The 13,106-nt window shown below is 33.8% G+C and overlaps 1 protein-coding gene across 9 annotated transcripts in view; it reads left to right on the top strand.

The window, feature by feature from the left end:
• SYNE2 (spectrin repeat containing nuclear envelope protein 2) overlaps positions 1-13,106 on the top strand; it is a 413,158-nt gene that overhangs the window by 214,299 nt on the left and 185,753 nt on the right. For 8 of the 9 annotated variants that reach the window (XM_064486012.1, XM_064486013.1, XM_064486014.1 and 5 more), the window contains exons 12-19: positions 3,852-4,016; positions 4,620-4,732; positions 5,544-5,706; positions 7,206-7,284; positions 7,543-7,730; positions 9,044-9,208; positions 10,075-10,224; positions 11,705-11,878. In XM_064486012.1, coding sequence (XP_064342082.1) covers positions 3,852-4,016; positions 4,620-4,732; positions 5,544-5,706; positions 7,206-7,284; positions 7,543-7,730; positions 9,044-9,208; positions 10,075-10,224; positions 11,705-11,878 — 1,197 coding nt within the window. The remainder of the gene's footprint in view (positions 1-3,851; positions 4,017-4,619; positions 4,733-5,543; positions 5,707-7,205; positions 7,285-7,542; positions 7,731-9,043; positions 9,209-10,074; positions 10,225-11,704; positions 11,879-13,106) is intronic. The other variant, XM_031453842.2, reaches the window with a different exon arrangement.

Below are 13,106 nucleotides of genomic sequence, written 5' to 3' on the forward strand. Positions count from 1 at the left end.
GTACAAATCTTGCAATCAAATCTTTCATCCATTATGCTTCACTGTTTTATATGTAAATATATAAATGACACAAACTTATGTTTTAAAGTCACCAAGACCATGTTATCAATTTTTTCTCAAAACAGTCATATATTTTAAAGAAGTTAAGGGGAAAATTAGTCTTTCATATTTATCTAGATATTTATCATTTCCATTGTTCTGCATTCCTTTCTAAAGATTTGAGTTTCTACCTGAACTCATTTCATTTCAGCTTGAAAAAACTTCCTTTAACTTATCTTATAATGCAGGTCTGTGGATGGCAAATTCTTTTAGTTTTCTTTGAGGTCTTAATGTCTTTGAGGGGGGTGGTAATTAGGTTTGTTTTTTTGTTTGTTTATTAATGGAAGTACTGGAGATCGAACCCAGGGCCTTATGCATGCTAGGCATGCACTCTACCACTGAGCTGTATTCTCCCCCAAGGTCTTAATGCCTTAATTTTGCCTTCGTTCTTTTGAAACATCATTGTTGAGGTATAATGTACATACATAGAATTCACTCATTTTAAATGGCTAATTAAGTGATTTTTAGTGAATTTACAGAGTTGCAACAGAGATTGTGTGGTCTGCAAGTCAAAAATACTCTTTGGCCCTGGAAAAGTTTGCCGGTTCCTGCTCAGGTCTCTTGGCCATCAGGAGCCACAGCCTGTTGTCAGAATACATTTGTCGCACCATTTGTGAAGTGTGTTCAACACTAGCACAGTGACTTAAAGAAGCCACCCTTTCAGAGTCCCTGATTTTGAAGCACTATTGCAGCTCCAGAAATCTTCCTGTCGAGTGGCAGTGCTCAGTGCATTTTCAGCTCCTGTTCTGATCACAGCTTTGACCCTGACCCCCGTGAAGGGCAGGAGCTCTCTGTTAATGCATCCTCAACAAAGTGGGAGGAGAGGAAGAAGATACTGTCTGTACAGTTCAGGCTGTTCCAGGCCACAGAGGCCCAGCCTAATTTTACTGCATATGATTTAGAAAAATCACCCAAAGTAATGAGAAAAACCATTAAAAGAACTATTTTGCAAGATTAAGTGCTACAAATTGATAGTAGCTTGAAAATCCATTCCTTAGGTAGCATCCCACTCATTTTCTTGATGTTGCAAAATGAGACTTACTAATTTTAAAGTCGTCAGGTTGTGTAGCAGTCAATACTGTCCAGACAGTTTCTCGTTCAGTTGTTTAAGGACACAAATATCTCAAAGCATCTTAATAAATGGTTTCATTTTAGGCCTGCTATAGGAAATAGCAACATTATGTTATTTTGACCTGACAAGTCTTATGTAAATTTTCATCTAAATTCAAAAGTAATTTCCAACACTGAGAAAGAAAATGTGGAACCAGTTTTCTGTTAAGAGTGAAAGGAGAGGAATGAAAGGTAAACATTGCCTCTGTCTTTCCTCTTCCTACTGCTCTGCAGAGTACAGCCCTCAGTCAAAAGCCCACATCTGGTTTCATTCAAAATATGTACAGCTCTCTTTCAGCTGAAAAGAGTAACAGCCGAGTTAGAGGTATTGTTCTTTGTTTCTCTTTAGCTCAGTTATTTGCCAGTTTTCTGGGGGCAGGGTTGCTTATTTTTTGGCAAATGCACAAATAATTCATATATATATAAAATAAAAGTACATGCTAGCTTGCTTGTGTTAAAAATTTGTAATAATGAAAGCTTCTTTTTCCCATTATTTTCCAACTGGAGGCCTAATGGCATATAGTTAATGATTTAGGGTTGTAGAGCTGACTTTTGCCATATGCCTTTTGAGAAAGTACAACTGCAAGGCAATTAAAGGAAAACAAAATACTACATGGTATCACTTATATGTGGAATCTTAAAAAAAAAAAAAAAAGGTCAAACTCAGAAACAGAGAGTAGAAAAGTGGTTGTCCAGGGCTGAGGGGTGGAGAAAATACGGAGAAGCTGGTAAGAGGGTACACATTTTCAGCTGTAACATGAATAAGATCTGAAGATCTAATATGAAATATGGTGACTATAGTTGATAAATCACACTGTATTATATCATTGAAATTTGCTAAGAGAGTAGAACTTAAATGCTCTCAAAAAAAAAACAAAACAGATAAATATGTGAAATGATGGATATGTTATTTAACTAGATGGTGAGACTCCTTTTACGATATGTATATATGTCAAATGACCATAATGTGCACTTTAAATATGTTACATCTTTATTTGTCAATTATTCCTCAATAAAGCTAAAAAAAAAAAGCAAAGTGAAATGCAAAAACTATAATATTTAATGTTTCTAGTTTATCAACAGTTCCATTTGACTGCCCTGAAGGAGCCTAACTTTGTCTTCATTTAACATCTTTGTACTTGGGTGGTTGATTAAATGATTTTTTTTTTGATATTTGCCTTGCATAAAGTGGGCACCCAATAAATGTTTTTCAAAATTGATGATGAATCAGATAACCCGATTCTTGAAAAAATAACCTAATTTTGCTTCTTCTTTATTTAAAAGCAAACTTAACTCTAAGAATCATGACAACTCATTTAGTAGAACTATAGTGGCAAGAGAAAATACAGACTTAAAACTCATACTTTCAGTATCAGTGTGGAGTTGGTGTTGTTCCGAGTCCTCCCTGGCCCCAGCTCTGTTATGTTGTTGACCATGCTTTACTGTGACCTTGTACTTGTTTGCTTCCCCCACTTCGTGTTCAGGCAAGAGCTATGGCTTTTATTTGTCTGGTTGACCCTCAGGTGGAGAGGGTTGTGTTAAACTTACTGTTCCCTTCATGGTACATAGGTCTGGGCAAGGCTCTACTCTTATCCACTTGTTAAATTGTGTATTTGTTTCTTTTATACCAATACCCTCCATCCATCCTCCTTTTCCTAAGCCCACCATCGTGATGTGCTTAATGGGTATCTTTTTGTTTTCTACGTTCTTGCAAAATGCAGTATTGTATTTCTGTGTCCATGTGTTTTTAAGCTGTATAAATTGGTGTCATATGTTATTCCATTTCTTACTTTCAGTTTTGAGCCCACATACTTAAGGTGCCTCCATGTTGCCACCTGTGTGCATCTAACTGCGGCACAGCCCTCGGTGGTGTGTGACCCCCCACAAGTCTCTTCTCTACTCCAGAAGCCTTCTGTCTTTCTACCTAGCTCTTAGCACAATTCATAAATATTTGCTGAATGAATGAATGTGTGAGTGAGTTTTGACAGTGCTTAGCAGGGAGAAAATCCAGGTAGCAGGAGCAGCAAGGGAGACGTGGGAGTGCAGTCAGTGTTTGGGTGAGTAGTTGGCATTTGTGTGACTCACGTGTGCCCGTAGGGAAGGGTGGGAAGGCTGAGGAAGGCGGGAGTTGGCTGGACTAGGGGAGGGCTTCGGTGAAGAACAGATACTCAGGAGATATGGTAGAGGTATCGAATATGAATATATGATTAGGGCTAGTGAGGAAAATACAAATCTGCGTGTGAAGTATAGTTGTAATGTCAGAAAACGCAAGGGCATACAACATCACACGTTATGGTCATTTAATACAATAGTCTACCCCTGCTTAGAGGGATGTTTTAAATATTTCTGATTTCCCTCCCATAACCAATTATGGATTTATGAAAACATCTGTATTTATTCTTGTGCCCTCTTCTACAGCTTTTAAACAAATTTATCTTCTCAATTGGCAGCTAGCCAAATGATACCTAGAACTAAAAAGTTAACTTGTTGATCACGATTTCCTTGACTAATGGATTAGAGAATTAAATATACCATGTTCAAAGAATTTATTTTAAAGAATTCTTTAAAGAATTAGACATACTGTATGTGAAGAAATAAGCTAGAAAAATGTCTACTGAAGAAAATTAAAATTATTTTTTCAGATTAATGTGTGGAAAACAGACTTGAATAATATCTTGCCCTCACCCCTCAATGAAATCGAAGCTTGGCTCCAGGAGATAGAGGAGCTTCTAGATGAAGATTTGCCAGCCTCCCAGGATTACCGTGAAGCCATGGCCCTAATTCAAGAGAAAATGACTTTATTCAAGGTTGGAAAAGAAAAAGAAATACGGAAAAATCTATACTGTGTTAGACATTGTTCTTTTGGAAGACTTTGTGCTAGAAAGGGAAGGAAATAGAATGGGATTTTGAGGATGGTTTAGATGATTTCCCTGGGGATTTTTGGGACCCAGAAAATACCTTCACTTTCTTTATGAGCGTTGTGCTAATTTAAGGTGGAAACAATAAGAAAAGAGTCCAGTAAGTTCTAAGGCAGCTGTAAAGTCTGACAAAAAAGAAGGGGGGAGACTTTTAAAATGTGGGAGATTGGATTCTCCCTAAAATGATATGAAAGAATTTGATATGTGAGGTTTATAGCATTGGAGCTCATAAAGGAATGGAAAATCCATCTAAAATCAAAAGATTTTGATAATGCTTTTACCAAAGAAACTGCAGTCTGCTTCGCTGTAAAATGTTCCAGTTTAAAACATTTATGATGAAAATATTTGTTCAGAAAATTTTAGTTAGAGAAAGAAAGTGCTTTTTGATTTTTTTTTTTTTTGAAAAAAGATGCAATGCACACAAGGAGCAAGTGAGATTAACAAACCCTCAGTTACAATGTTTGGCAATAAATCTGGTTCATGTCTTTCCAGAGTCTGATGGATAAATTTGACTGTCATTTGAATGCTCTCCTGGCATTTGAAAATAGAGATGAAAAACATTTGCCGTTGGTACCACCTAGCAAACTGGAGGAAATGAAAAGACGGTTTGTACCAGTACCTTTCACAACTGCTGACACCTTCATGTTTAAGCAATAACATGGGGCAACGGGGGCCAGAAAATACAGATTTTTGGATAATTTCTGACAATTGGTCTTTAAATCTTGCTAACAGTTCCTTGATGTTTTACATGATAGTAACATTATATCATGCTAACATACTATTACTGCCTGGTAGGATGTGGTGTTGGAAAAAGTTCTTGGACTGAGAGTCATAAACTGAGCTCTGTATCTTGGTTTTGTCCAAGTTACTGTGTGTTTCTGAGCATGCTTCCTCATTTGTAAATACAGTCTGTTCATGTCCCCCCAAGGAACCTGGGTAAAATGGGAGGAGGTATATGAAAGCACTTTATAAACTCAAAAAAGCTACAAATATAAAGGTTATGTAATTGATGGTTGTCTACATCATCCTCTCTTTTCTCATTATTCATAAGCAGCTTATTAGAATGATATTAAGAGGGTATTAGCCTTAATAATGAAAGCTATTAATATGTAAACATTGAAATTATAGTTGCATTAAGTTATATGGAAGTTTTCACATTTAGTAAAATATTTTAGAGATTAATGTTATTAGAGAATTTCTCAATGTTAGGTTGTTTTGTCTTTAGAAGTATCTGTTTTATATCTCGTCACAATGTTTGTTTTTGTTTCTTTAAAACAAAAGATTTGAGGATACATCTGAGTTCGATATGTATAAAAGAAAAAGTTAAAGCCCCAGTATTTTAAAAAATGCCAAACAGATTTCTCACATTTGGCCAATAATACTAAGTTAAATTCTAAAACCTGCACTGTCTTCCAGAATCAACAATATTTCGGGGAAAAAATTCATTCCACTTCTAGAATTTCATTACTATAAGTGCTCAGTTCTTGCTTTGCTAGATGAAGTGAAATCAAAATTGGTTGCTTGGAACATCAAATATGGGAGCAAAGAATCCGTGGAATTATTGCTGGAAGACTGGCATGTAAGCTGCTTTATTTCATGTCTTAGACAACTGTTCTCCATGGTGCTGGGTTTGCATTTTTCTGTGACACTATTTCCCTTTACTTCTCAGGTTTTGAGATGGGTTTTCTTGGTAGCTTTCATTAGCTTAAATATGGTCTGGAGAAAAGAATTACAGGTAGTCCAATAACAGACGTTAGGAAGAGTAAGAAAGAGAAAACATTATTTAGCACAACAGGGGAGACTGAGTTAACCAGGCTGTTACATAATAGAGAAAGTTTCAACGTTATTCCTTTTAAAAGTTCTTAGTTTCACTTACTGGACCTCCTGTTTGACATTTTTCCCCACTCAAATTCATAGTTTTATTCAAAAATGAAATTTTCCTTAGAATATTTTAATCTTAGCCTTTCAAGTTATAAGAGTGGGAGAAACAATGTGTCTTGTCTTGAGACTTTTCTGGGGGAGGGGTTTAGCTTTTGCAATTTATAGGGGAAGATGCTGCAAATGATTTAAATATGTATGTTTATTTGGTAAATTAAAACTAGAGCATCCTAGCAGTGTCTTTTCTACAGTTAGGCCTTACTATCCTTCTTTCTGTTTTTCTCTTTTTGGAGTGAGGTCCAAAACGAAAACCCCAAGATTGTAAATTTCAGTGCAAAAGTTGAAAAACATGAAGATAGATTTATTTACAATTTATGATTTAAACACTGTACATTCCTGAACAGAAAGCATCATTCCAACTTAGACTTTAAATATTTTAATTTCTTTTTCCTACTTCGATTTTTTCATTTTTCCATTTAAATGCCATACCATCAGTACATGAAAAGGGTCTAATAAATGAGTTTTTAGTTAACTCTCTATTTTTCCATAGCAGAATTTGCTAGCATAAGACACATAATAATTTGGTTAATCATCTTTCTCAAATGTTTTTGTGTTATGGGTGGTATCTATTTATAACATACTCTAATATATCAAATAAAAATTAGTCAGTATTAATAAAAACATGAAATAAAGAGGAACTGATACAAATTATATAATATTGATAAATATGTGAAGTAAGAGATTTTGAAATTGCTATAAATACTTGCCTTTTCTCATGAAAGGAAAACCATTTTAGAACTGTATCACCAGAGGAGGGTATAGCTCAGTGGTAGAGCTCTTACCCCGCATGCACAAGGTCCTGGGTACCTGCTACCTCCCTAAATAAATAAATGAATAAATAAATCTAATCCCTCCCAAAACTTTTTTAAAAAGAACCACATCACTACATTAAGATAAACTTTGTCAGGTCCCATACCCACATATTGTTCATACTCACACTTCTGTCTCCTAGACCTTAATTAGCTTTCTTCATAAACTACTTTTCTTTTCCTACCAAAACACGTAGTATTAAAACTGTAAAGAAATTTTGATGCGTAAGTGCTTCATCAGTGTATTTATGTTTCTATCTGTATTTCTTGACACATTTTAAAAAGTGAAAACTATCAGTATGTTTTATTTTTTGTTTTTTTTTTTCACTAGAAATTTATTGAAGAAAAAGAGTTCCTAGCTCAACTTGAAACTTCTTTTCAAAAATGTGAAGAAATTCATAAGGATTTGGGTAAAGCTATATAATTACTTTTCAATGGAATGATTGTCATTTAACAGCATTTCATTTGTTTAATTTTCTTTATACCTTAAGTGTTTAGAAATTGGTTTACCATATGTGTTTTCTTTGGAAAATTCTTGCATCCATTTTAATATTGTTAAAGTACGTATTTATTTCACCACTGCCAATTAGTATGCAAATATTTTTCTTAGCAGTATTATTTTATTAATGAGAAACTTTTCTAAAATTACTTTCTTGTTATCATTATAGCTGAGGAATATCCAAATATTACTAAACAGTATACGGTGGTGGAATATCATTTTTCCATGTGTAGAAAAAATATATATAATGTGAAGTCCACTCTACAGAAAGTTCTGGCATGTTGGGCTACTTATGTGGAAAACCTTCGCTTACTAAAGGCTTGTTTTGAGGAACCAAAGAAGGAACAAATTAAAGAGGTATTTTCAGTCTAATGGCATCTGCTTAATTTTACTTTGTGTTTTGTTTTGTTTGGAGACCCTCGTTTTCAATCCAAAAATGAGAGGCCAGGAAAGGGTAAGCATGACTGTTGGAAAAATTCTGCAAAGTATTGGAAAGAGTTTAACATTCTCACACAATTGCTTAAAGGAATTTTTCTCCTCATTATAGGTTTTATACGCACACACAGCTTTGTTGAAGTATAATTCACATACACAGGATAGCTTTTGGAAGATATATTGCTAAGTTCTTTGGAAAGAAAATAAAAGATGTGGAATACTGACTAGCTTATGTGCACACTGAAAATCAATTGATGTTTTAGAAAGTTTTTTTCCCCATTTGGGTGAATACCTTTCAGCTCTAAAATCTTCCAGACTTTCTAGAGGAGGAACAACAAAATACCTTAGACTTATGTGGAGAAATGTAGAAGAAACTTTGGTGTAATTCGTGGCTGCTTCATTTGCTATTTGTGTAATAATGTGTTTATGATTGTTGTCTGAGGTAGTTTTTCTTTCTTTCATTTGTTTTCTCTTTTGCAAATGAATGTAGACAGCCTCTCAGATTAAACATTTTCCAAAGAGAAACTGAAATTACTCAACAAAAAACAGGCTGTTTATATGAAAGTAAAATTTCTGGTACCTGTATGAGTGCAAAAAGAATAAATATTTGAGGGGTTAGTGAGTCATTACTTCTCCCTGGCACCCATATTGGTAACAGAAGTTCAGATCTTTGGCTTTTCAACAGTTCTTCTGTCATGGAAAGTCTTTTATTAAAATTCACCTTTCTTTGAGAAAATAACACTTTAAGCCTTGCAATTTCCAAACTCTGCTGAGGTGCCCTGATCTGCCAAAGAGAACTCTCGAGATAATTTGAGGGAAACATAGCAACATCTGTCTGTTGGACATAACACAAATTACTACCGAGTTGCTTGGACTCTACTACTGAAAAATGAGAACTGTTAGGTAATTCTTCTGGGCTGGGGAATCCATGAAAAAATTACTGAGACATTAAGGGGGCCATGAACTAAGAAAGTTTGAGAACCTTTGCTCTAAGCTCATCAGCCACTTAGAGAGAGAGAAGATCAGATGCTTCCTAAAAGTCCAGGACCAAGAGTGATTACAGGTGCCAGTTAGTGATTAGAAAAGAATCGCTAAACCAACAGGGAGGGTCAGAATCTCTGCAAAATCCTCACGCTCACTTTTGCTTACAATCAACCTTGGTGAAGGTCTGTTATAGGTAATAGAAAGATAAATATTATGTCATTAAAATATTACATTGCTTATATGTTATATAGGTTCCCTCTGAGACACTTTCCCAATGGAATCTAGAACATACTACCTTAAATGAAGTGGGAAATTTCTTAATTCAAGCCAGCAATGATGAAGTTGGATCAGCTATTTCCAAAGACCTGAGAAGGCTGAATAAAAGATGGAGGAAATTTATTACAAAAACTCAGGTTGTAAGTTTTTTGGGTTTTTTTATTTTTTGGCAACAGCTTCATTGAGGCATCATTCACATATATCCAGTTGACTCATTTAAGGTGAATAACCCAGTGGTTTTCAGTGTATTTAGTGTTTAGAACATTTTCATCACCTCATAAAGAAACTTTGTACCCATCAGTAGTCACTCCTAATCTTTTCCCAGTGTCCCCAGCCCTAGGCAATCACTAGTTTGCTTTATGTCTCTCAAGATTTGCCTATTCTGGATATTTCACATAAATGAAATTGTATAAATGTGGTCTTTTGTTTCTGGCTTTTTCCCCTTAATGTAATGATTTCAAGGTTCATCCATGTTGTAGCATGTATCAATACTTCATTCCTTTTTATTGGCAAATCATAGTCTTACTGTATGGATTTTATTTATTCATTGATCAGTTGATGAACATTTGGCTTCTCTCTACTTTTTTGACTATTATGAATAATGCTGGTATGACCATGACTGTACAAGTTTTTGTGTGGATGTATAACAGAGATTTCTAGTTGAAATTAATTTACCATTAAAGAATAACATAAGCATTTTTGCCTACCAGATTTCAAGCTGCTTGAGAATATATACTTAGTTTTATTTATCCTTATGTTTCGTATACTGCTTCATAAAAGCACACCTTTAATAAAAAATAATTTTTAAGCTTAAATTATTAAATTGTTCTATTTCTTATCTTGACAATTTATGACTGAGGTGTTATATGGGAAATTTTATAATGTTATTACTAACGGATAAATCCTAAAAATATATTGAATATATTATGTCCCCTTATTGTTGTTAGTACTCTATCTTACCATAAAAAATATAAGCATTATATTTCATGACATGAATTTTTTATAGGAAATGAACTTGCCACTTATAAAAAAACAGGATGAGCCCTTTCTTGACAATTCTGGGAATACTCAACTATCTAAAGAAGAAAAAACAACTGTTGATTTTTCAACAGATATGTCAATAGAACTTCCTGAAAATCACAATCAGAATATTATGGTGAGTGGTCATACTTCATATATTTCATTTTTATATAGAAATAATTTAACTTCAGGGGGAGGGTATAGCTCAGTGGTAGAGCACATGCTTAGCATACATCAGGTCCTAGGTTCAATCCTTTGTACTACTATTAAAAAATAAATGAATAAATAAATCTAATTACCTTCCTGAAAAAAAAAAGAAATAATTTAACTTTGCTATTTTTCTTTTGAAAAAAAAAAACATATTGTTGAAATAGTGGTAAATGTGATTCTTAGATAACATCTAAAGTATGTTCATTTTCCAATGAAATACCTCAGTGGTTCCCACCACACAGTGGTCTTCAGTGTTCAAGTCCTGACTCTCACTCACTGAGGAGTTGCAGTCACAACTTCTGAGCTGTGGAAAGGGAGCTGATATTTCTTGAGATTGTTTCTGACTAGTGTTCAGCAGTTGTCCAGCTTTAGGCTAGCCCCTGGCCAGTGTCTTGCTTCCTTTCTGTAAAATGGGGGAAATATAATCTTTATTTCCTGTTTTGTTGGATAATTCAGAAGATGACTTTAGGTTATAGATAAGGATATGAAAAAGGAACAACAACAACAATAAATCATACACCTGTAAGGTATAACACCTATGATTTTGGAAATATGCCTCCTTCAGAATAATAACTTATACAGTTTTAAAGAAAATAAATTTTAGCTGACTTTGGCTGGTTGCCATTGATGGAGTGTCCATGTTTTTCCACCATGAGAAGACCCTAATCAGAGGAAATCTTGAAAGATCTAAATTTGTGCAATATGCTTTTAGAATAGAAGAATACAGGATATTATATTCATCTCATACATTTAAAGTATGATCTGATTTTAAAAACTGTAAGAATATGTCTATCATGTAAAGCTGGAGAGTATCCACTTACAGGATATTGAGAGATTATTAATGGGAAAATGATTAATTTTGTTGAAATTTGGTTCTGATGTTTCACATCTGCTATTGCTAATAGCTGTATTTAATTAAATTGTATACGAGTTTTGGAAATGTGTTTATAGAGTCAGTACCCTAATTTTCTAAGCTATAATCTTATCTGTTAAATGGAGATAATAGTAATTAACTGATAAGAATGACATTACCCTTAAGAAAATATTTGTGAATAAACTTTTTAATTTTTAAGGTCATATATGCTGTCATAAAGTATTATTATCATTGTCCAAAAACTAACTCTTACATCATTAAAATGTTCATGTTGAATTAGCATTCCTCAGGAAAAAGAGCTCTATAACCTTTTTATTTTTTATTTTTATTTTTTTGACATAAAGATTTCTTGTGCATTTTTAACTAACCCTTATAAAGATAGTGTTAAAACACTGAGTTTAAAAAACAGCCATTGTTTTTGAGATTTTCATTGTTCAATCAATTTGCTATAGAGATATAACTTTTAAAAAATGAAGATTATTTTATAATGTAAATGCTACCATTTTCTTAGTGATAATCTCAAATCTTATAGGCTGGGGAAGAAGATGAAAAAGAAAATGAAGAATTTATAAGGCAACTAAAAGTAGCTGAAGAGGTTGAAAAACTCGTTGGACAAGTGGAAATCTGGGAGGCAGAAAGCACATCTGTTTTGGATCTTCTGAGACATCAAGATGATGTAGACACCTCAGTGGAAGATCCTTTGCGGGTATGAGTGTAAAGTATTAAAAAGGCAGCTTTCATAGTTGTAGACTTATGTATTAAGATAAATAAAAAGTTATAAAGGAAATAGTAATAAGACTACTGTTTAAAGTTTTGTTGCCTTTTTTTTTTCTTTAAATGGCATGGAATCTCATCCCTGGATCATTTGCTGTGACTTTGCTTTAAGATAGAGGATAGATTTGAAGACCAGTGCCTTAGGAATCTAAATTCTTGAACTATTTTTCCCAACTACAGAATGGAGGTTGAAACATTCTCTTGTATCAGAGGGCAGTGAGGACATGAGTGAGTTCAGTCTCCTGTAGCCCAGGGCAGCATGAATATAAGAGGTTGTTAATAATATATAGGAGATTATGCAATCTATGCTTTGAAAGCTAACCCCCTAATTAAGCCACTTTCTCTTCCTTATGTGATGCAGGGAGGATGATAGATGTTAAAACTCTGTTCGATCTTTATTCGCAGGCAGTCAACTCATTGAAAAGCAGTGAGGCAAGAGCGTGTTTTAATATCACTCAGTTCTCCCGGGAAGGAAGTTACAATTGAGGTTTTTACTGAGTTCCAGTTCAGCTATAAAACTTAGAGAGCATGTCATAAATTACAAGATGGAAAGTTACTGAAATAAAGGAACATTTATGTAATTCTTTTAAACCTACCTTTCTGAAAGATATATATGTAGAATTTTGTGTTTTCATTATTTATAAAGTTATATTTTTTATTGCTTTGAAAATATTATACAAACTTACCTGTGCCATCTGCCAGTGTTTTCCTAATTTTATTTTTATATTTATTTCTTTGCTGTATCTGGAATTTATTTTAGCAAAAGAAATGAGTGAGAAATGAGAAAATCAATATTTAAAAAAATTTTCAAAGCTGTAACAATGATCCCTCTTATAAATGGTGAAAACACAAACATGCTGGAATATACTTCTGTTAAGAAGAAATTAAGTAGATCTTTATTGGATCAAGATACATTATAATGTAAGAAATGCTAGTTGCTGAACAGTAGGGTTGATGTGATCCTTTTAGCGTTTTTAAAAAGTCGCTTTTTTATACTTTATGCTTTTATATCCATAGAAAAATATCTGTAAGGATATACAAATAGCTAACTCTGTCTTCATCTTGCATGGCTCTTAATGTATTTCCTGGTACATAGTAGATATAAAATTAAATGAGTGTGTGAACGATTGATTAAATTATAATTGAGGGAGGGATGGGAG

This window comes from Camelus dromedarius, chromosome 5, assembly GCF_036321535.1.
Source record: "Camelus dromedarius isolate mCamDro1 chromosome 5, mCamDro1.pat, whole genome shotgun sequence".
In the NCBI taxonomy this organism is placed as follows: domain Eukaryota; kingdom Metazoa; phylum Chordata; class Mammalia; order Artiodactyla; family Camelidae; genus Camelus; species Camelus dromedarius.